The following is a 24,382-nucleotide window of genomic DNA, read 5'->3' as shown; positions in this document are numbered from 1 at the left end:
CTTTGGAGAAGGGCCTTAGTAAACTGTGATTTCAAAATCCCAAAGACCTATTTTGCAGTCTTGGAAACTTGAACAGACAAAAGTTACCAGGTTTCCTTTTGTTTTTGCATTGCTGCATTCCATCAAGTGCAGCCTGTGGTTAATCCAAATCCAATCACACCATAACAATTTATCTGCAGAAAAATGACATCCTAATATTGTGTGCCCCCCCCCTTTCACAGTCCTGAAACCTGTTCCCGTTTAAAAACATAAGTACATGCACAAAGACACTGCCAGCTTTTCTGGGCATCTAACATCGAACCTGATCGTTCAAAACATGTTTACTTCTCTCCAAAGCAATACCTTTTAAGACTTCAGTGGATGAACTTCCTCTATAATCTCAGGAAATTACAGTAATTTGCAAACATCCTTTTCCTTCTGACAGCATTTCTTTACCAGGTCCTTAAATGGTGTGTGTGTGTGTGCGCTTAGAAATACTGGTGCCACTTTATAAATATTCGGGAAACACTCATGTTTATATCCAAAGGTCAGTTTTTTTCAAATTACAGGCCCTGGCTTCTAATGGCAAATGCACCCCCCAGTGAATCTTTGTTTCCAATTTATACATCAATGTTGTGATTGAAATGTGTACTTTGAGAGTCTGTTTTGCAAAAAAGGGCAGGCTGGAGGGAAGAGCCCAAGCGCAGTGGCAGGGAGGTTTCTGTGCCTGCAGCGCAGTCCCAGGCTCCACCCCCATGGCATCTCCCGAGAGGGCTGAGAAAGACTTCCTGGCTGAAACCCTGGAGAGCTGCCATTCAGTGTAGAGAATGGCTCAATGAACCAATGGCCTGACTTGGTATAAGACAGTTATTCCGGCATTCTGTACTTCTCTCATCAGGGGAAGAGCCTCAGCTCACTGGAAGAGGACTTGTTTTGCATGCCAGAGGTTCAATCTCCAGCATGTCCGGGGGCTGGGGGGCTGGGAATGTCCCTTGTCTAAATCCCTAGAGAGCTGCCAATCAGTGTAGGCAATACTGAGCTAGATGGATAAAGGGTTGGATTCTGCATAAGGCAGCTTCCTCATTTCCTAATCAAATTGGCAGTTTCTGCAGAGGTACAAGGACTGGAGGATCTTATCATTTTTAAGGGAAGGGCCATAACTTTGATGGACACTTAACTTTGCAAGGCAGGGGCAGAGGAAGGGGGCGGTGGGGGCGGACTGCCCCTGGTGTCTTCGCGGAGAGGGGTGACATTCGGCACGTTGCCCACCCGTAACTCCCAAGCCTTACCCGATGGGTTGGGGGAAAGGGGGAGCTGCACCTCTTTGCCAGTGGCATTCCACCTTCCCCCTTCGTTTTGACAGCTTGGGGAAGGCTTGGGAGTCGCAGATGGGCGGTGCACAAAATGTCCGCCATCGACGGCTCACTCCGCCCCTGGCTGCAGGGTGCCACACCACTCCGTGCACCCGAGTGGCTATCCTGCACCTGGGAGGGCACCCTCCGTGTCCCGCCCCCCTCGGGAGCGCACCCACCCTGGGCAGCGCTGGCATATGCTCCACCGCTGCATTCAGGGGTTCAAATTGGGAATCTGCTTTGGAATGCAGGATACCGGTATTTCAGCCCCACGTTTTATAAGGGAAGGAATCCCCACGAGCAGTTGCAGAAAAAATCTTTGTAGAAGACTTTTATAAACCTACAAACAAAATGACGAGTCCCTAGCAGATGAAAATCAGTGAATCTCAAAAGTCTACCCTGGGGACCAGCGACAGTAGGGAGAACTGATATTCGGGTGACCAGGAAAGCAACCAAGAAGCTGGGAAACCTCTGACTCAAAGATCCCCCAACCATGAATTTACAGAGTGGTCTTAACGTAAGCAAGAAATTATTTGACAGTATCAGACGTCTCCACACCTCGTCCACACTGCAATAGGGAGCTAATAAATGCCTGTCCCCACAGAGTTGTTATACAACTTTTCATTTTTAGAAAAGGGACGCTGGACTAGATGGATCCTTAGTCTGACTCACCAGTACTACTGAATCAAGTTGCTGTAATTCAAAGTGGTGTTCAAACCCATGGAAACAACTAAATATTTGTTTATTTGTCTATTCAAATCTTGTTCGCTCAGTGTTTATTTCCACATTTTGTACCCAATCTTTGCATAAGCTTACATCTAACAAAAAAGTGTCTTTTAAAAGTGCCAGAATCATACTGGTATTCAAAAGCATACTGCCTCCAAGCAGTTGCCAAATGTTCCAAATGACCAGTAGCCTGGAGTTATGATTTGTGTTGTTCCGAGCGTTCAAAGCAAGCTGCATTCTAACTGCCTCAGAACTCCAAGGGGCAGTTGCTGCAGTGCTCAGACCAGCTTCAAGGTCTTCTCTTAGGTCAGACACACGAAGAGAAAGCCCTGGAAAAAGCCCTTGCAGACCAGAGACTAGTTGAAGAACTGATTTCATGTAGGTGCATAAATGCAGCACTCCTCAGTTCCCCACCGACATAGCAGTGTTTTCCCAGATAAGAACAAATTGACTTTTATTTCCTTTTGTCCTGTCTGAGAGCCACTTGGTAGGCTTTTCACATTTTGTGTGTGTGTGTGTGTGTGTGTGTGTGTGTGTGTGTGAAAGAGAGAGAGAGAGAAAGAGAGAGAGAGAGAGAGAGAGAGAGAGAGAGAGAGAGAATATATATGAGGACTAAAGCAAGAAAGGATTCTTTCCTGAACAGTAGCTGTATTGCGTAACTTTGGTTGGATCATGCTTAACATTTTAACAATGGAGAGGGAAGGGAGGGGAGCATAGGAATGCAGAGGAGGAGTGGACAAGACAAGAGCCCAATTATCTGCATGGAGGGGGTCCATAAGAACATAAGGGGTTGTGCGGTTGTGCAATTTCTTCACCCCTGGGGAAGTCTGATTCTTGGCACTTATGATTGCAGGTACAGCAGACTTTTCCATTCCTATGTCTCAAGGTGGGAAATGCAGAATTTGCCCTAGAATGATGGCATTGTTTTAGCTGCACATCACTGTTTGCTCAAACTTTAGAAGATGTCCATATGATACTGTCAGAGCTGCCTCTAGGTCCCAGCTCACAGAGGACCAACGCCCGGTTGATGTAATGTACAAAAGTCTTTATTGAAGTTTAGTTTCCATTTCAAACCCCAGAGCGTGCAGCCCTACGTCTTGGCCCTAGACCGGCGAAGTCCCCTCTGAGTCACTACCCCTTCCGCACCAGTTGAAGATCCTAGCCCGGCTCCACCTCCTGCGCTGTTCCTTCCTCCTCTGGGTCCTTCTGCCCCCTGGGGTTTCCTCCCTCCTGGACTCTTCTGACGCTGACCCCCCTGAGTCTTGCCCTTCCTTCCGGCGGGCTTTAGGACCTGGCTCCCTATCCGGGCTACCTGCTGTGCCGCTCGCCTGTACATTTGAACTTGGCGCGTGCGCCCAGCCGGTGACTTTCCTCTTGACCGTTTCCCCGCTCTCCGATGGAGGCGTGGCCAATCCTGACTCATCTCCTCCCTCTGGTGGTGAGAAGACTGGTCCCGATGCCTGGGACTCCTCCCCCCCACTACGCTCTGGTGGGGACGCTGGTCCTGATTTCCAACTGCTGCTCAGGGAGTCCCCGCTGGCCCCTTCCTTCTGGGGTTTCCCCCTTGGCACCCCCCTTGCCCTGGCCATCGGCGCTCCTCTCTGTGAATCTTCCGATTCACTGGAGAGACTCGTGGAATCTCTCTGACCACTGTCACTGCCTACACCCCCTCGGATTCCTCCTCCTCACTCTCCATTTGCTCCTTCTCCTGTGTCTCTGCTCCTGAACCCCTGACATCCATCCCCCCCTCAAAGCCCCCCCTTCCCCCTCCCCCTCTCCAGGTGTGGGTTCCGGGAGCTCCAGTGTTGTGGGGGTGAGCGCTGGATACAGTTCGTCCCCGGTGGCTTGCAGCCATCGGGATAAGTCCAGGAAGTCCTGGGCTCATCGACGGCGATCTCCTCTGCTTCCATCTCCTGGGCGGTGTGTTCGAAACCTGGAGCCGCCCCCAAATCACCCAAGACCCCCTCTCCCCCTGTCGCCAGGGGTGACCCCTCATCCCAGGGTCCCTTCAGCAGGTCTCTGCGCCAGCCCACCTCGGGCTGGTCCTCCCACCAATAAGATCCCCCCGTGCCAGACCCTGAGAGCGATCCCTCTGGGGAACTGTCTCCCGGGGCCGACTCTTCAGCTGAAGAGAAACCCCGGAAAGTGCTGGCCGAGAGTATGGGTGTGAACAGACAGTCGTCGAAAAAGTCCGCTGGCATGGGCTTGTGCGGGAATAGTGTATGGAATTCGTCTTTGAGCCACTGTTCCTCCAGTGCATAATCCGGCACCCACCTGTTGGCGCTGGCCGGGGTGTCCTCTGTGGCGAGGAGATATTCAATCCCTTCCTCCCCCCACCTTGAGTCTAAAATCTCTGTGGCTTCATTGAGTGGCTCCCCTCTGGGCGACCCCCCTCTCGTGGGCGCTTCCCTGAGCGGGTCTGGTGCTGTCCCTGGCGCCTGAAACCTGTGAGGGGCCTTGTAGGGCGTGAGCACTGATCTATGAAAGACCGGGTGCATCCTGGACCCCTCCGGGAGTGTCAACCAGAAGGCCACTGGGTTGATCTGCGCCTCGACTTGGTAAGGCCCTAGCTGCTTGTGTCCGAGCTTCTTCTTGGCCAACGATCTGGCCGGGACTGCCTGGGCTGCTAACCAGACCCAGTCTCCCACCCGGATGTCCTCCCCAACTCTCCTGTGTCGGTCTGCCTGCACTTTGTAAGCCTGTTTTGCTAGCTCTAACTGCCTCCTGAGCTGCTCGTGGACCTCCTGCAACTCAGCTGCCACGGCCTCTGCTCCCTGCGGCTCCCCCTCCCTCACTTTCTCCAAACCCGGGAAGGTTCTGGGATGCCGCCCATTGTTGGCGAAAAACGGTGTCACCCCCGTGGACACGTGCTTCGTGTTGTTGTAGGCAAACTCGGCCAGCGGTAGGTAGTCCACCCAGGTCGACGGCTGCTGGTTCGCGTAGCATCTCAGGTACTGCTGCATGATGGCGTTGACCCTCTCCGCCTGTCCGTTGGTCTGCGGGTGTCTCGCCGACGCCAGGCTGACCTTGACGTTCAGGATGCCCATCAGCTTCTGCCAGAAGTTGGAGATGAACTGGCGCCCCCGGTCGGACAAGATAGACCGTGGCAGGCCATGCACCTTGAACACGTGGTCTATGAACAGCTTAGCGGTCTGCTCCGCCGTGGCCACCTTCGCGCAAGGAATGAAGTGGGCCATCTTGGTGAACAAGTCTACTACCACGAGTACTGCTGTCTTGCCTCTCGAGCTGGGCAGATCTGTGATAAAGTCCAGAGCCACCCTCTCCCACGGTTCGAACGGTGTCTGTAGCGGTTCCAACAGGCCCGCCGGCGGCCTGTGTATTGGCTTGGCCCTTTGGCAGGTGTCGTACCTATTGACGTAGTCCGCGATTTCCCCCCGCATCTTGGGCCACCAAAAGTCTCTGGCTACTAATTCCACCGTCTTCTCCTTGCTGAAGTGCCCAGCGCTGGGCGCGTCGTGCAGCTGTTGCAGTACTCTCGCGCGGAGGTCGTCTCCCGGTACGTAGAGAGCCCCTCTGCGGATGAGCAGTCCGTCGCGTATTTGGAACTCGTCGTCCCTCGCCGTGCCGCTGCGCACCTCCTCCATCTTGGCTCGAGCGAAGGAGTCCGTCTGCAGCGCGCGACGTACTGCGTCCAGGTCCACTGTGGCTGAGGCGCATGCCCACGCCTTGGGCGTGAAAATGTGCTTGGCCGCCGGTGCCTCTTCCTCGAGATACTGCGGTTTCCTGGACAGCGCGTCCGCCATGATGTTGTTGTCCCCTGGGATGTATTCTATCCTGAAGTCGAAATCTGCAAAGAACTCCACCCAGCGGATGTGTCTCTGGTTCAGGAACCTCGCCGTGCGCCAGTACTCCAAGTTCTTATGGCCCGTGCGGACCTGCACCGTGTGTTTGGCTCCGATGAGGAAGTGCCGCCACGCCTTGAAGCTGCATGTATGGCCAGCAACTCCCTGTCCCAGATGGTGTAGTTCTGCTCCGCTTTGCTGAGTTTTCTGGAGTAGAAAGCGCACGGCCTCCAGTCCCCCTGGTGGTCTTGCTGCAACAGGACGGCCCCCACTGCCCTGTCTGAGGCGTCCGTCTCCACCCTCATGGGCCTGCTGGGGTTTCCCCCTTGGCACCCCCCTTGCCTTGGCCATCGGCGCTCCTCTCTGTGAATCTTCCGATTCGCTGGAGAGACTCGTGGAATCTCTCTGACCACTGTCACTGCCTACACCCCCCTCGGATTCCTCCTCCTCACTCTCCATTTGCTCCTTCTCCTGTGTCTCTGCTCCTGAACCCCTGACAGATACTGTGCCTAAATATCTAACGGTTATCTTTTGCCTGTGTTCTTCTCCAGCTTGCTTCCTATCGCCAGCCTTCCCAGTACCAAAGCTAAAGTTCCACCCCAGGCGCATTGTGGCTCCTTTTCGGTATGGCTGTTGTGCAGGGTATCCTGTTTGCAACTGGGTGCCTTTGCCCTGGCTCTTATGGGCTGCATTTTGAGCATCTGCTCCACATCTGCCAACCTTGAATGGAGAGAGTGGCAGGTTGAGAACATCATGGGCAGCAACAAACCTGGCATTGTAGGGACTGGGATCTGGGGTGCCTGTTCTATGCGTAGAATTACAATGAAGAAAATCAACATTATATGCATACCATTAAACGATGAGGAGTCCCTACCCTCTGAAATCATCCTTGCCCAGGACTTGATGCCACTGGCCTCAATTGCCAATGCGGTGACCGTTTTTTTGTATTGCCTTTGCACTAACATCTTTGCGCCTGGAAAACACGATGATTTCATTGCTACCTTCTTTTTCATTGGAGCAATGATGGACGTGGCAGCAGGTACATATGTACTTATTTCCATTTTGTGGAATCTGCATTCTATATTAACAAACAAAGGAATTCAGCTTCCTGGGGTTTTGGCAGTGCCTCCCATTCCAACAGAACATGTTGGAATTTCTATCTACGTGGGGTTTATTGCTGCAGCTTCACAGCTCTTAAGTGGAACGCTGGTTCTGGGTGAAAAGTATTTTTGGAAAATGAGTGAAATAAACACTTCAAACAAAAAAATTGTAAACGACCCAGAAAGTGTTACAGACACTGAACGCCCATCACTGAGGATTAAGTGCAGGCAGTATTACTCTTCTGCGACACTTGAGTGTGAAGAAATACCCACTATTTGGCGGAGATATCAAAGTCAAATTAAAACGGAAACCATGCCAGACGCATTAGGAATGTGGCTAAGGAATGTCCCCAGTCCTGTGACTGGCTTGTTTTTAACGGTAGCATAGAACGTTGTGTATATTTATTATCAAATTTGTTGGTTTTTATCTTTTCTTATGCATATTTTCTTCATGACCCCATGCTCTGGTCCATGGGGGTCAAGAAGTGTCAGACACAACTAACCAAGTAAACAACAACAAATGCATATTCTGTTTGATTTTTTCTTTTTAACTGAATGCTTCTATATCCTACCCTGGGATGCTTACAACATAGTTAACCCTAACTATAAATAGGAGGAATAAATGAAAAGCATAAAACTGGTATACCATATTTTTCGCTCTACAAGACGCACCAGACCATAAGACGCATCTAGTTTTTGGAGGAGGAAAACAAGAAAAAAAATATTCTGAATCCCAGAAGCCAGAATAGCAAGAGGGATCTGGCTTCTGGGATAGCCTCTTGCTGTTCTGGCTTCTGGTATAGCCGTGCGAAGCCTCTTCCGGGCAGCGGGAGGAAGGCTCCCCCAAGAGCTGCACTCCCTTTAAAGAGCGAGCGGAGCATCTTTAAAGGGAGTGTTGAGCAGAGCCTCCCGCCTGCTTTCGCTACATAGGACGCACACACATTTCCCCTTACTTTTTTTAGAAGGGGAAAAGTGTGTCTTATAGAGTGAAAAATACGGTATTTGGGTATTTATTTTATGCTATATCTCTTTTAGCAATAAAAAGAATTCGATCTCATAGCACACTTATGCTGGAGTGCTTATTTTGTTGCAGACTCTACCATCTATAGTGCTTTTCAAATTTTCTGCATTTCAGAAGCACTGCAAATTGCAAAAGGTTCTGGGGCATGCTTGCTCACTCTCCCCCCCCCTCTCTCTGTGTGTGTGCAATCTGTTTTAGAGAGAATACTGGCCAAGCCTTTGAGTGCCTGTGTGCTGCTCCCAGCCCTGGCCAAGAAGAACAATGATCAGGAACACTCGGTTTCAGTGCCCCAGAGATACCTAGGCCACTTCCAGCTTTAGGCAGAATAAAAAATTAAAAACAAAACAAAATAGCACCACACACCAAAGAAGTGAGACGTAATTAAATATGATGAAATATCTGTGAACAAAAAATAACCATGTCTTTTACCAAATCATACCTCTCATTTGCTTAAATTTTCAGCTCTAAGCTGAGAGTGTGCATCACATTTTGGTCTGCTGCAGGTAGAAACAAGTTGAGAGAAGAATCAAATACCCCCCAAAATAAGGACTATATCTGAGGCTCACTTAATTATACAAACTATAATTTTGAACAGATCCATGTTTTCTTAGAGTTCTGTAATTTTTTTCAGTTTTTAGGCTTCCAGAAGGTTGGTTTTGCTGCCAAATTTCACCAGCTCTTATTTTACTTTATTGCTAAATACAATTTGCTTTCCCGCAGTGATTTGCAGCTAGGAATGACTTTGACAGAAGACGACGGGTATTTAGGAACAAATTTCCCTGTACAACACAGTAAAATTGTTATCTATACAGACTGTGCTCTCTGTGTCTATAATCCATACCGTAAAAGGAAAAATACACTACACATTTGTAAAAGTCAACAGTTTCATAACGAAACCTTGGACATAGTAATCTTTGACCTGTGTATCCAGCCTAGGCCACTACTTTCCTGATAACTGCTGGTGTCATTGTTCTCCATCTCAATCAACTTGCTCACTTCATCCTTTGATTTCTCAAAATTTGTTCTTGAGTAAGTTATGATGATACCTGTCAGAGTCACCTGGTCCCTGTGCTGGCTTATTAGACATTGTTTACTTTGTTGACATTGGGGTATTTGAACTTTTCCATAGAAAGCCTAGCAGGGAGGATTTTGTTTCCTAACACAAACATATTTTTGCTTTGCTAGAACATATCAACATAACTTTTGTATAGAAGAGCATACAGTTATTTTATTATTATTTATTTTAAAGCATCTTTGTCCTTCACCCCCCCCCCCCGGGCAGAGGAAGGGGGGTGCAGTGGGTGCGACCTGCCCCAGGTGTCATCCCTGGGGGGGGGTGACATTACTGCCCCGCCCCCTGGGATGCTCGCCCTGCCCCTGCAGGTGGCTAGCCCTGCCCCCAGGTGCACAGCATGTGTGGCGCTTCGGGGGCGGGAGCAGCTAGCTCCGCCTCTGGCAGAAGGTCCTGGATTCATTCACCATCATCTCCAGCTAGGGCTGTCAGTGTAGACAATATGAAGCTGGACGGACAGTCCATATCAGGCAGCTTCCCATGTTCCTGTGAGAGGTGTTTGGAGGGTGCAAACTAAAGGGCTGCTCTTCAGTCTTGCCTTCTGGTTTGCCCTCACTGGTTCTCCTGACTACAGGTTGCCTCCTATACCTCCTGCATCTTGGGTCTCCGCAGACAGTTGTCCTCAACCCAGACCTGGCAGTGTGCAAGAACCCAAGACTGGGTTTCAGCTGAAAGACAACCACATCCCTCCAAATTGGATTGGGGCAGCAGTACTGGGGAAGACTTGTTAAAATCTGTGCAGCTCCAATTTTCAGTGAAACTGATGGACAGTAGCTTTCAGTCTGACATAGGAAAGCATGGTTTACTTGCAGAGTTTCCTGCTGAAAGATGCAGTGATGGTCACAGGTGTGGATGACTTTTGAAAGGGAAGGTGACAAATCCCATCAGTCAGTGGCTATAAGCAATTACACCTAGACAGAGCCTCTAGAACTAAATGTGGATTAGTACAATTTATGAACCAATACTTGGCAAGGCAATAATGCTTAGAAGACCTTATGGAATATAAGGGTATCAGTCACTGATTCTTATATTGTGGGATCCAACACCCTGGGGCTCCTGGTATGTATCTAGGTTTTTAATCTCAGACCAGGTGTGGGAATTCTCTGGTTTACAGGCCAAATGTGTTAAGGGGCATGACTTGATGTCAGGGAACTGCAGGCAGCGAGGGAGGAAAGAATTAGAGGATACAGGGAACAATCTCCACTGCTCAGTACTGAGTCCTCCTCAGAAGACAGAGAAGAGGATAGTGAGTCTGGGGAGGAAGGGGTGCTTCAGAGAGAGGGGGGTCCACGTCACAGGGGAAAACAGAAGGGGCTGAGCCGTTGGCTCTGTTGGTCTCGAGGGAGAGGGAAAAGAGAAAGTAGTTTGAGCAACGCGTCATGAGAGACGGGTCGCTTTGTTTATTCTGCATGTAATCTTGTCAGAAGGAAATAAAGAAAGGAATTTATGGCTGGCTGCCGGGAGTGTTTCTCTGCTAAGTGCAGCAACGCATGCAGCTGACCAGCTGACACTTGAGGTGTGTCCTGAAGGCCCCACTTGACCCACAGGCTGCAAATTCTGCGCCGCTGTCATAGTAGTATGGATAAAGCAGTATTGATAAAGCAGTAAAGAAAATGCAGCTGACCTGGTATGGAAGGACCTCTTGCTCAACTTCCATGCATAGGATTGGCTTCCCTCGGAGAAATAAGATTCATAGCTCTTTAGCAAAGCTCTTCTAATTCCCTTGAACTTTTGGAGGCACATTCCACAAACATGGAAAGGGCAGAATTAGTGTGCAGATGCCGAAATACACTCTTGTAATCAATAACCCTAAAGGTGACAGACTGACATTGTTTCTGACAAAGGCCTGAAAACAAGCCCAGTTTGGCAATACTGTAAAGAAGACTTCTTTTACCCTTGATTGACTTCAATTACGCTGCTTTGTTGCTGATATACCCACAATAACAGGAGGAGAGATAATGAGCAGTAAAGCTTTTTCACCCATGAAATTGCTCTCCGTGTACTCCTTTTACTTGGGAAGCTCAAGGACAGGGATGTGTTCTTTTCTTTTAAAAAAGGTTTTAATTTTATTTTAAATGATAAATGACAGTGGTCTAACTGGTTGCTGCTGAAGAAAAGTAGGCTGCTTACCTACCAGGCTCTTCAGCACAGCTATTACCTGTTGTGATAAAGTCTTGTTTGTGGGCTTCCCACAGGCATCCATTTGGTCCCTGTGAGAAGAGGACCCTGGACTCGATGGGTCACCAGCCTGATCCATCAGGTTCTTCTTACGTTCTTATGAGAGATAACTTGGTTCTGACTAGACATCAGAAGCTTAATAACTTTGTAACCCACCTGCACCTTCAGGGAGAGTGAGTTCCACAGCCAGGGTGCCACCATAGTGGAGTGCCACCCATGCCAACGGGAAAGCATAAAGGGCCACCCATGCCAAATTTAGGGCACAAACAAGTCAGAAAAGGGAGAGAAGCTCTGAGAGGTACCTGGCCCCAGCTTAATTAATGAAAACATCTTGAATTGGGCTCAGTGCCCATGAATTAGCTGCAGTTTCTGGACTGCCTTCAAGGGAAGCCCCACAGACAGCACAATACAATAATCAAGATGTGATGTTACCAGAACTCACAGCACTGCGGCAAGGGACTTGAGTTGATAGCAACCATTTCAAAAATCCAAGACATGTTTTTATCTTGTTCCATCACTGCTCCATTCTGACAAGAGGAGGTCAATGTTTTAACTTTCTTCACAACTTGGTCAAATGTTTTCTGCCTTCAAATACATCTTCTGAGACAGCTGGAGCAGCGGCACACAATGGGCAAAAGAAAGAAGACACAGTGGTCTCATGTCGCCATGAGCCAGAATATCTGACCTACTGTGGTTTACTGAGAATGGTCATGCATGCTGCCCGATTGCGCCCACTTTGCTCCTTCCCTTGACACAAGCGTCTGGTAATGGTTTGCTGCTCCCTGATAAGCCAAGATCAGCACACAGACCATGGCTTCAGGTTGGCTGGGTTTGTGGTTTGGTTCCCCTTCTGCTCATGCTATGGAAGGAGGAGAGTGGAAGTGATTGCAAAGTGTGCACCATCCTGCTGCCAGCTCCCAGTAAAGCTTAGTAAGTTTGGACAGAATGTTTGGAATCTGGATGCTGTCCGTGATAATATGTCTGGGTTATTGTGATGCTCAAATGGAAGTGTTTTAGCACAGACTCTCTTAAAACTTGAAAACATGGGGTGTCCCCTCTTTCCTTATAGGCAGAGCCTTTTTTGCCACTCCTAGATTAAAATATGGAAGTGTAACATGAAGTAAGATAAAACTGCTTCAGGGGCCCAATTTGTCTCCTGTGATGCCAACTGAGCACCTTCAGTTTAGCACGATTCCAGAGTGAGATAATTTTGCAGTCATTTCTAGCAAGAGAAAAACTGTAGTTCTGAATTAAAATATTTATTTTTCCTTAATATGTAGGAGGTTGTGGAGCTATTTCATAATCTAATCTTGATGTAATGCTTTTGTAGTTACTCCAGGGATGACTTTACTTTTAATAAAACTTTTAAACCGGGGGGAGGGGATATTTTAACTCAATGCCTAATGATGTAAAAATGGTCTCTTAGGACTTAGCATTCGGGGTTTTTTAATGCCTCCAAGGCAACAAATCTTTGTTTATTGTATTGTTATTATTTTTAATGTTGGAGCTGGAGTGAAAACGAATGCCATTTATTTTACTGTAATGTGCTTTATAGTAAAGCTTTGTTGCAACAAGGAAACAGATAAAGAACAGAACAGAGCAGGAACTTGGACAGCAGATGCTTTGCAAGCAGGAGACCCGAGGATCAATCCCGGGCACCTCTTAGCTGGGAGCACTGCAGAGGCTTGAACGAGATGGTCCTTTGGGTTCCTTCCAAATCTATAATTCTATGACTCTAGGTAGGCAAGGGATTGGAAAAGATTCCTATTAATGCTTAGAGAGCCACTGCCAGCCAATGAAGACCCAACCATGTGCCCTCCTGATGCTTTGGAATACCAACACCCTTGACCATGGGCAAAGATGACTGCAGTTGATGGGACTTTGGAGTCCAAGACCAGGGAAGGCAGTTGCAGTCAACACTAAGGTACACAGACCATTAGTCTGACACAGTATGAGGCAACCGTGTTTCTATGAAAGTGGAGCAAATTTTGGAGCGAAGAGCAATAGCTCAGTAATAGAAGACCATAACTTTAATTGCTGGCAAGTGCAGTAGACGGGGAAGGGAAAGAGCTCTATGGGAGAGCCACTGCCAGTCAAAACAGACAATATCAGGTGAGATGAGCAAACTGCGTGACCTGGGATTAGTCAGCTTACTAGGTTCCTAAGTTCTCCACCCCAACATCAGAGCAAAAGAAGAGCCTGGCTGTTGGATCAGCTGTGTCAGCACAAAAACTTGCATATTCCTGGGCCAAAAGAAAGAAGTTGGCCTAATAATAAAAAATAATAAAGCAGCCAGGCCAGCTATTCTGTACTTGGTGACCCAGGGCCATGAGCATTTAAGCAGTGCATCTTTTGATGCTGTGGCCAAGGATTTCATGCACTGGACCTTGTCAACTGTTCAAATGTCAAGTTCACTGAAGGCCAATTAATTGTGAGATAAGACACTCTATAAATCAATAAAATAAATACAGGGCTGTCATTGGCAATAGCTTAATGATCCCTCTTACCTACTCCTCAGTCATGGACTTCTGCCATTCACTTTCATGTAATTTGTTTTTTCCAAACAATCTCCCTCCATCACAAAAAATCATATATAATGTAGTCATTCTATTATTGAAACACCTGAGAAATAGAGCAGGGGAAAGAGGGCATAACAGGAAACCTTTGTTTGAGATATGGAAATCCTCTGAGATACAGTCGTCATACCCTCCATATGAGTCGCTCTCATGCGCTAGTTATTGCCCACATTTGCTTATTGGATTTCGCGGCTTATAGTAACAGTGCAGCTTGGGCTGTCTGAGGTGGTTATGGAGAAGAACAAAAGGACCGCTGCTCATGTGTCAGGGTGGGATGTGAATGGGCTGGACATTATTAGGTTCAAACACTACTCTGCAAGGACACCAAACTGTTTTCTTGCGCTCTGCACCATCAAGTAGGCACCATCACCACCAGGCCATACTATAATAACACATTATGAGTGTGAGGGGGTGGAGGCCCCTTCCAGAACTGGGGCAGCCTGATAATGAGGGTCCAGCAGGAACCTGCTCTCTCTCACCTCACCCATCTCCCTGTCCGGCCCCACCTCTCACTCATTCCACAGTGCCTGTCACACCATCTCCCCCAGTGCCATCAGACATAGGGGGATGCTCCACTAGCTCTGCCCACCTACAACTGCTGATCTTCTGACAAAAAGGTGTAACTTGCCCCTCAGATCCACCTCCATACCCGAGAACTAGGAAGTAGCCAATGTAACACTAATTTTTCAAATGGGATCTGGGCAGGGTGAGAGGGTGGATCCTAGAAATTACAGGTTTGTCTCTGTAAAACTGGCAAAAAGTAATATTAATGATAAAATAAACAAGCATATAGAAGAATAAGTTTTGCTGAAGTAAAGCCAGCATGGTTTCTGCAAGGGCAAGCCCTGCCTCATGAACCTATCAGAATTCTTTCAGGGTGTCAAAAAGCATAAAAATAGAGATGATCCCATTGATACTATGTACTTGGATTTTCAAAAAAAAGCTTTCAGCAAGGCACTTCACCAAAGCTGTCTGAGTAGGCTTAGCAAACATGGAATATAAGGAGAGGTCCTCTTGTGGATCAGGAATTCATTAAATTGCAGGAAGCAGAGAATGGGGAAAATGGAGAGTTCACTGGGTAGAAAAGAGTAGAAAGTGGAGTCCCGCAAGGATAAGTATCGGAACCTGTGCTTTTTAACTTGTTCATAAGCAATCTAGAGTTAGAAGAAGAAGAAGAAGAAGAAGATTGGATAAATTCCTGGAGGAGGAGAGGGCTGTGGATGGCTACTACCCCTGGCTAGGCTCTGCCTCCATGGTCGGAGGCAGTAATGCTCTGAATACCAGTTTCTGGGAATAATGGGCAGGAAAAGTGCTCTGGCACTCAGGTCCCGCTTGCTGGTTCCCCACAGGCATCTGGTTGGCCACTGTGACAACAGGGCTGTGCTGGACTACATGGGCCATTGGCCTGATCCAGCAGGGAGCTTCTTACGTTCCTATGAATTCAACAGGTAGTCCCTTCCAACTCTAAAATTCTATGAATCTATCTTACCCCCTTTTAAAGCTACTTGTTGTACACAAGGCACATACATCTCCCATGTTCTGGCTTTTCCGTGCCACTTCCTTTTGTCAAGCAAATGGCCGCACCAAACCCCATTGTGCCTAACAGCGGTTTTCACTCACAGCAGCCTGTAGCAATTACAGTGGTACCTCAGGTTACAGACGCTTCAGGTTACAGACTCCACTAACCCAGAAATAGTCCCTCGGGTTAAGAACTTTGCCCCAGGATGAGAACAGTAATCGTGCTCCGGCAGCACGGCAGGAGCAGGAGGCCCCATTAGCTAAAGTGGTGCTTCAGGTTAAGAACAGTTTCAGGTTAAGAACGGACCTCCAGAATGAATTAAGTACTTAACCAGAGGTACCACTGTACTAATCATAATTATAGAAAGGGAACGTTATCGCTGTCAGTGTTTACTTGATTAGCTGTAATTTCTTCACAAGCTTAGCAAGACGCCTCTGATAGGAAGAGTTGGGGAGAGATGAAATGCAATGCCAGTACAAAAAACCAAACCTGAAACTCAAAACGAGAGGCCTTTCTTGTTAAGAAATGGGTTTCACATATCCCCTAATTCTCTCCCTTTGAAGGAGGTTGGTGGGGGTGCAGGGGGTGGGATAGGAGAAGCTGCATATCACACAGTTCTCATTTTTGCAGAGAATGGGCATGCATGGCTATAGAGAAGTCCTCTGGAACTGTCAGGCTGAGCTAAGGTTGGCCTCCTGACAGATCAGAGAACACTGGGCCACCTGGCAGGGGGCAGAAGAGTCTAGTATTTAATGACATAAATCTAGCAGAGAAAAGAGCCAAGTGCAACAATACATCAAATGAAACAGATAAGAATAAACACAATCAGTGAAACGTAGGAGCGACTTAACATGCATGATTCTCATTTTTTAAATGGCACCTGCAGTTAGAGGAGCTGATCACAATCTCTCTCTCTCTGTACTACAGACAGTCTCAATACAAATTCACACACACATGCAGGTAGGGAAGCAATGTTCCCTGTTGCTCCAGCAGATGACATCACTCGTGCTGTAGAAAAGGGCCAGGAGTTATATGCTCCTGCATTTCCCCTCTATAACACCACTGTTTGACATCCAAGCAAAATGAGGCTGGCTGAAAGAATTGATGCTTTTGAATTCTGGTGCTGGAGGAGACTCTTGAGAATCCCATGGGCTGCAAGAAGATCCAACCTCTCCATTCTGAAGGAAATCAGCCCTGAGTGCTCATGGGAAGGACAGATCCTGAAGCTGAGGCTCCAATACTTTGGCCACCTCATGAGAAGAGAAGACTCCCTGCAAAAGACCCTGATGTTGGGAAAGATGGAGGGCACAAGGAGAAGGGGACGACAGAGGACGAGATGGTGGGACAGTGTTCTCGAAGCTACCAGCATGAGTTTGACCAAACTGCGGGAGGCAGTGGAAGACAGGAGTGCCTGGCGTGCTCTGGTCCAGGGGGTCACGAAGAGTCGGACATGACTAAAGAACAAAAATTGCTCATCTGTGTTGTGTGTGCCCAGTCCTCTGTGTTTATTTGGAAGGATGGTCAACTGAGTTTACTGGGACTTGACTCACATAATGGTACACCTCCCCCCCCCCACAGGATGGCAGGTCAAATCCCTCTAATATTGAATGGTTCTCAGCATGCTTTAGTATTTCTGCATCTCCCATTTCCAGAGGTTTTGATTTTGTGACAAAGAAACCTAGCAAAAGAGGAGGAGAGAATTTATCTGAATCTCACCTTTAGGGTCAGCCTGACGGTGTTGCATTCCTGGAAAGGGTTCAGTTTTAGCATCTCACCCAGGCTGCAGCCTGAGGGCTGGTGTTGTAGCTCACAGCAAACGCAGACACTGTCACTGTCAAATTTAATCTGAGAAAAGAATAAAAAAGAACAGGCCAAAGTTTTAGTAAGTGCAAAACAACCAACCAAACAACACCCCAAACCTACAAAGGATTTAATAACATGACTTGATTTGGTCAACTAAGGTACGAATGCTAAAAACTAAGGAATGAATGCTTCCATGGCCGAGTCCCCTTTCACTCAAAAGTATCAAATCATGTTTTTTTAACCCTCTGGGAAGTATAGGCAGAACACTTTGCTACTCGCAAGGTGATGGGGGGGGGCATCCTTTCATTGTAACCTTTGCTGGCAGCTTCATTACAGGTGCCCTCGATGACTCAGGCTTTCCTCCAGCTGATCTGATAGCATGGAAAGTAAATTAGATGAACAGAATCCTAGGAAGAAGGAAGCTGAGTCAGGAGGCTGAGCCTAGAGGAGGAGGAAGAGGAAGGCCTCTTACCTTCCAAACCTTTTCACATGTTCTACTGCAAGTCAGGTGTCCCCCATCTTATATTTGTGCAGCTGGTTCTTCCTGCCTAAATGTGGAACCTGACATTTGCACCAATGGTTCATTTTGTTAGTTTTGGCTCAGTTCTCCAATTTTTTAAGGTCAGCTTGAATCTGATTTCTATCTTCTGTGGCATTAGCTACCCCTCCCAGTTTGGTGTCATCCACAAATTGGATGAGCATCCCCTCAATTCCTTCATCCAAGTCGTTTATAAAGACACTGAACAACAACGGACCCAGGACAGAACCCTGTGGCACCCCACTTGTCACTTTTTCCAGGGTGACGGGGAACCATTAATGAGTCCTCTTTGGGTTTGGTCAGTCAGTCAGCTATAAATCCACCTAACAGTTACCTCGTTCAACCCACTTTTTACTAGCTTTTCCACAGGAATATCATGGGGGATTTTATCAAAAGCCTTACTGAAATCAATATATACTACATCTACAGCATTCCCCTGATCCACCAAGCTTGTAACTCCATCAAAAAAAGAAATGAGGTTTGTCTGGTATGACTTGCATCCTTTTCTAAGTGCCTACAGACAAATTGTTGAATTATCTGTTCTAGGACCTTTCCTGGTATTGAGGTGAAGCTCACCAGTCGGTAGTTACCTGGATTTTCTTGCTAAGGAGCACAACATCTGCTTTCCATGCAAAATGTCCCAGGTTCATCTCCAGGAAGAACTGGAGATGAAAGATTCATTTCCAAAACCACAGAAAGGCAGATCTCCTGCTTATCAACAAGCAGGGGCTAAATTTGTTGCACAGAGAGCATCCCAATCTGACACTTCCAATGGGGTTGGGCTAGAAGATGACCCTTGGGATCCCTTCCAGTTCTATAAGTCTATGCTTTTATGAAAAGGAACATACAAAACGCATACTTCACTAACAAATGCATTATACAACAGTGGAGAGTGCATATTTCATGTGAAAAGTAAATATTTTATGTGGGGGAATGTGAACAAAATGCGTAAAGGAACAGGGCACAATGACAATGCAACAGGATGGGGTGGGCCATTGACTGGAAGACCAAAAGGGGGCAGATTAATTGCTCAGCCTTCAGCTCCTTACAACCCCATCTTTACATTTTGGAAGGGCAGCTGGCAGAAATTTAGAAATTTACAGCATCCCAACTTTTTGCTCCCGTTGTTGACAGTTGCCAAAGGCTGATAAAAGCTTGCCAGAGAAACAACAAAGATCAAAAATAGATTTTTTAAAACAGAAACACTCTATCTTTTTAAGCCCTCCTTGTGTACTCATAGTGTTGGCTCACTGGCAGCTTGGGGTGTCCTCTGAGCCATTTACAGAGCTGGCTAGGGCAGGAAAGAGGGGAGAGGGGATCCCTCTGTTCTATTCTTCGCTCTGGCTCCGACCTGCTGGGGTATCTTGGCCAAGCATGGCACAGACTTTGTGGCTCACACTGAACTCTATAAAATAATTCCAGCCTCCCACACAGCGGCAGCATTAGTCTTAATTAACTGATAGTTGTCAAATACCAAGGGGGGTGGGGAGAGAGAAATACAGTGGTACCTCGGGTTACATACGCTTCAGGTTACAGACTCCACTAACCCAGAAATAGTGCTTCAGGTTAAGAACTTTGCCTCAGGATGAGAACAGAAATTGTGCTCCGGCGGTGTGGCAGCAGCGGGAGGCCCCATTAGTTAAAGTGGTGCTTCAGGTTAAGAACAGTTTCAGGTTAAGTACAGACCTCCGGAACGAATTAAGTACTTAACCAGAGGTACCACTGTAGCTATCATCATCCTTTAAAATATGATACCTCTTTTTGGACTTCTGGGCATAAATATGTATTTGTTTCAGGAATTATAATCTGCTGCTCTTCTCAAATGAGGTCTCAAAGCAGAGGAACAACAGGGGCAGTGCAGAAGCCCCCCCCCCCCCGTATTTCTAAGGGACAGAGGCTCTCTTCTCATGTGAACCAATGGTGGGTTCTGTGTGGGGCTGGAGAATGTGGCATTTTCCCAGGTGGCCACCTTCAGACTTTACTTTGATGCATGGGAGAAGAAATCCCCTGGTATTCAAAACCAAAAACATGTACATCCAAAGAAAAATACCAACTGAATCAGCACCCCAGTCCTAATGGCAGGAGAGCCTCCAAAACGCTCCAGAGCCTTGTACCAACCTATCCTTCAGTTCTTATTTCTTGATATAACCTTGCCCAGAACCTCTAGCACCCTCAGTCAACCAAAGATCTCCTCTATTAAATATCTCTCCTCACTGCTCCTTGCTGAATATTTCATAAAATTGTGGAACAGTAGCATTGGTCACCTGGACCAACCTGCTGCAATGCAGGAATCACGCAGCACGTAGGTAAGCTCTCTCCCACAGGAGGCAGCGATGGCCACCAACTTGGGTGGCTTTAAAAGAGGACTGGACTGGACTGGAGGAGGCGATCAATGGCTGCTAGCCAGGGTGGCTTCTCTGCCTTCACATTGGAAGCAGCAATGCTTCTGAATACCATTTGGTGGAAACTGCAGGAAGGGAGAGGGCTCTTGTGCTCGGATCCTGCTTGGGTTTTCCCATTGAAGCATCTGGTTGGCCACTGTGAGAACAGGATGCTGGACTAGATGGGCCATTAACCTGATCCAGCAGGTTCTTCTTACCTTCCTATACAACGGGTCTACTCAGGAATAAGCAGCCCCTGGTTGCCCTTCACTGCCGGCAGCTGTGCTCAGGTGCGGTTTTGGAGGCCAGAGGTTAAAAGGCCTCTCTTTTGGAGTTGAATGCTTAGAGGTTACACATCAAACCTGACTCTGCTTGAGGAGTTTCTAAATTTGCTGCTCCTTCATGACCAACCAAATTTATTTTATCACTAAGACAAAATAAATTTCCAAAGCCTAGTCTGAGAAGCAGGCAGGGGTGTTTTGTTCAAAAAAAGCTGTCCTTTCCATTTAATTTGTGAATTTAAGAAGTCTTGAAAACAAAAGAGCTAAGAAAGGGGGAGAAGGGAGAAGAGAAAAATCTACAACACACCAAAAAACTGAGGAAATTTCTCTTGCGCTTTTAATTCTTTGATGACAGCAGGACATCCAGCTATGAGGAGGGGGGCAGGATTTTGTGGTTTGCATGAAACCCATAAAAAGCAAAATATATGTGAGGAAACCTGCACAACCGGATATTATTAAATCATTTGTACTAGATAGCACTCCATGGAATGTTTCCCCTCCTATACAGTGTGAAAGAGGACACCATCTTTGGCTACAATTTAAATATAGTGGTATCTCTGTTTAAGAACAGTCCGCTTTAAGAACGATTCAGTTTACGAACTCCGCAAAACCAGAAGTAGTGTCCCAGTTTGAGAACTTTACCTCTGTCTAAGAATGAAATCCGAACAGTGGAAGGGCGGCAGGAGGCCTCATTAGGGAAAGCGTGCCTCAGTTTAAGAACGGTTTCAGTTTAAGAACGGACTTCCGGAACGGATTGATATTATTCACTCATATAGCCATGTTATCTTGGAAACTGAAAGCTTTGGGAGCTTAAACGTGTCATATCAAGGGAATAAATAAATAATACATACTGTCAAAAGAATATTAAGTTGTCCATCCTTCACAGAATAAAGGGAGAGAAAAATATAATTTGAAGATTGAACTAAGTCATAAACTAGAGCTCATTTGCAAATTAATTTAGCAGCGCTCGTCCACCCCTACAGAGTCTCTCATAAATCAGAGTCGTTAGTACCCACTGAGTGGAAAGGAGAAGGGGGTGCTGGCAGGAATAATTTCAGAGGGGGGGGGGAGAAAAGTATACTGGATGAGACTAGAAAGGCAAGAAAACTTTATAAAAATTCTTTCTTTCCTTAAAAACTGAATATTCACATGCAGAAATATTTTAAGTGTAAAGGAGGTGCGGTGAAAGGCAGGGGTAAAGAGTGAGGGGCAGGATGAGGGGAAAAGATGAACAAGGGCCATTTCAAGCATTTTCAGTGTGCACAGGATTCCAATATTCAGAGTGGGGAGGGATGGGGGAGGAATTAGATTTGGTTTGCAATTAAAGGTGAATCTACCTATCTGCTATACAAAGGAAGGCGCCTTCCCCAACTTGGAGCCCTCTGGATGTTTTCGATTACAGCTCTCATCCTTCCCTGCTGGCATTGCCAATGGTCAGGGGTGATGGGAGGGGAGTCCAACATGGTAGGCAGGCAAAGGAAGAGGACTAGCCCATAATATTCCCGAGGCCTGATGCATGCAGAGGCTGGCGTTGTGCACTGATTTCTTTCTGTACCTGAAGGGAACAGGCTCCCAGCCTCAGGTAGTTCCCAGTTCAGTCTCCAGAGTCCCAGACAACAGCTTAGGAGGACCATCCCTGGCTCAGTGGCTGGCTAAATGCCTGGCATGCAGAAGACCCTAGAACACAGGAAGAGCCTGCTAAGAGCACGCCAATGGGCCACCTACTCCAACATCCAGGACTGGTGCCCGGCTCTTTTGCACCTGGGGCAAGGCTAACTACTTGCTAGCTAACTAACAGACCCGCTCCAAATTCACCAGCTCCGGCAGCCACGGTAGCTTGCAGCCCTGCCGGAGCCAAATTTAGGGTTCTCCAAAGCGTGGTTGAGTGTCACCCCCTAGCAACCTCCCCCTGCCATCTGAGAGCCGGAGCCGTGAGCACAAGAGGAGAGAGAGAAGCAGTCCCTGCCGCTCTGCCGCTCTGCCAGGCGGCAACTGCAGCTGCTTCAAGTCTGCTTGGTTTGGCTTGGCCCTTCCCCTTAATTGTAAAAAGCCATATTTTGTTTTTTGTTTCGATGGGCAAACTCAGAGGCGGGTGAAAATGGCAGCGCCCACAGAGGAGCCCTGGACCAAGGAGGGCTTCCCCCAGGATGCTAGCCTAGCCCTGCGTTTTTATTTTAGGTTAGGATATTTTTATTCCTTTCTTTCTTAGGATTTTGATTCCTTTTCTTTCTTTTTTTACTCATTTCTTCCCCCTTTTCTTCCCCATTTCTCGGGGGGGGGGGGGAGACAACCCCCTTCTTCTTCTAACTGTATCTCCCCAGTTTTGTCTTTTTTCTGATCTCCTTTCTCTGTCATCTTGGGGTTACCCCCACCTTTTTACCTTTATTTTAGGTTCTATTTCTCATCATCATCATTATTACTCTTTTTAAATGTTTCTTTATTCTCCTCTGCCACCATCAGCATCATTATCATTACCAGGGCTTGAACCCCCCACCCCCACTCGCCCACCTCCTCCATCACACAGGGGAGACAGGATAAAGCTACGCTGGACCTGTTGCAGAATAAATTAGAACTCCAAGCCAGGTAAAAACACACACCAACTGGCTGAACAATACCTTCAAACTATTATTACTAAAACATATACATACCCTTCCCCTCCCCCCCCCCCAATTAAGCTTTTTCGCCTCTACTCCACACAGAAAGGGGAAAAAATATTTTTCTTTTCAAATTTTTAACCTCCCCTACCATTTTTCACTTATCCTCCTGATTCTTGACTTCTACCTCTAAATCCCTATCCTTACCCTTACCCCTGTACCCTACCTCTTTCATTAATCTTTTAATTTTTGCCCATATATATATATATATATATATATATATATACACACACACACACACGTATATATATGCATATTTTTGTGTATTTGTGTGTGTGTGTGTGTGTGTAGATAGATAGATAGATATTCTTTCAATCCTCAACTTTTTATTGTTAGTATTATTAGCATTTTAATACTGCTGTCCTTTCCTCTTCTTCTTCTTCTTCCTCCTTCTCTTCCTTTTTAAAGGACAAAAAATAATAACTTTCAGCATTACTATTAGTTAACACCTGAAAAACATTTTTACTTTTTACTTTTTTATTTTTTACCTTCTCCCCCCTCAATCTAACTAGACCTGTCCTGTTACTTTCAGATTTTTAATCTCTGACTTTTTGTGTTTCAATTTTAAATCCTACTCCCACCCCTAAAGGTAAAGGTAAAGGGACCCCTGACCATTAGGTCCAGTCGTGGCCAACTCTGGGGTTGCGGTGCTCATCTCGCTTTACTGGCCGAGGGAGCCGGTGTACAGCTTCCGGGTCATGTGGCCAACATGACTAAGCTGTACAGACCTGAACTTTAAAGCCACGACAGTGCTAAAAGACAAAAGAGGTAGATTTACTTTCACCAAAGGGACACTAGATGGCAAAACCAAACTGACAATTGCTCCATATATGCCCCCAACTCAAAACAAATAGAATTCATCCAGAAAACACTACATCTATTCCTCTCTTTCTTTGAAGTAATAGCAATCCTGGGAGGTGACGTCAACCTTAATATAAGAGGCATCTCCCTGAAAGACAACCACCCCACACGCCCATGGAGCAACCTTCCTCTGAGGGAAACCCCAAACAACTAGAGACTCCTACAACCTGCTAAAAATGCTACGAGACTGAGGCCTTTGCAACATATGGGGCAAAAAAAATATATCCGGGAGACACCAGCTACACGTTCCAATCTGGGCACCACGGCACAATGTCCAGACCGGATAGCATTCTGCTCATGCCAGCTCTGATCCTCCTGGGCAATGTTAAAGTCACAAACCAGGCCCCAGTAGGAGCTACCCTTAGAATGGGAGAGGAAACACGAACCACGCCATCCTTCAGTCCCATCCTAACCACAAATCAATCAATCAATCAATCAATCAATCAATCAATCAGAGAGAGCCTCATGAAAACCCTCCAGAACTATTTCAAATAAAATGATATAGACAATATAACAACCCCCCCCCCTTCTTTGGGAC

At 47.0% G+C, this 24,382-nt stretch overlaps 1 protein-coding gene across 2 annotated transcripts in view; it reads right to left on the bottom strand.

Annotated features, from left to right (window-relative positions):
• ENTREP2 (endosomal transmembrane epsin interactor 2) overlaps positions 1-24,382 on the bottom strand; it is a 221,469-nt gene that overhangs the window by 23,005 nt on the left and 174,082 nt on the right. For both annotated transcript variants that reach the window (XM_081838942.1, XM_081838941.1), the window contains exon 4: positions 17,043-17,171. In XM_081838942.1, the coding sequence (XP_081695068.1) occupies positions 17,043-17,171 (129 nt within the window). The remainder of the gene's footprint in view (positions 1-17,042; positions 17,172-24,382) is intronic.

Source organism: Podarcis erhardii (genome assembly GCF_964252035.2).
Source record: "Podarcis erhardii genome assembly, chromosome: 14".
NCBI lineage: Eukaryota > Metazoa > Chordata > Lepidosauria > Squamata > Lacertidae > Podarcis > Podarcis erhardii.
This window is presented reverse-complemented; position numbering and strand designations above follow the sequence as displayed.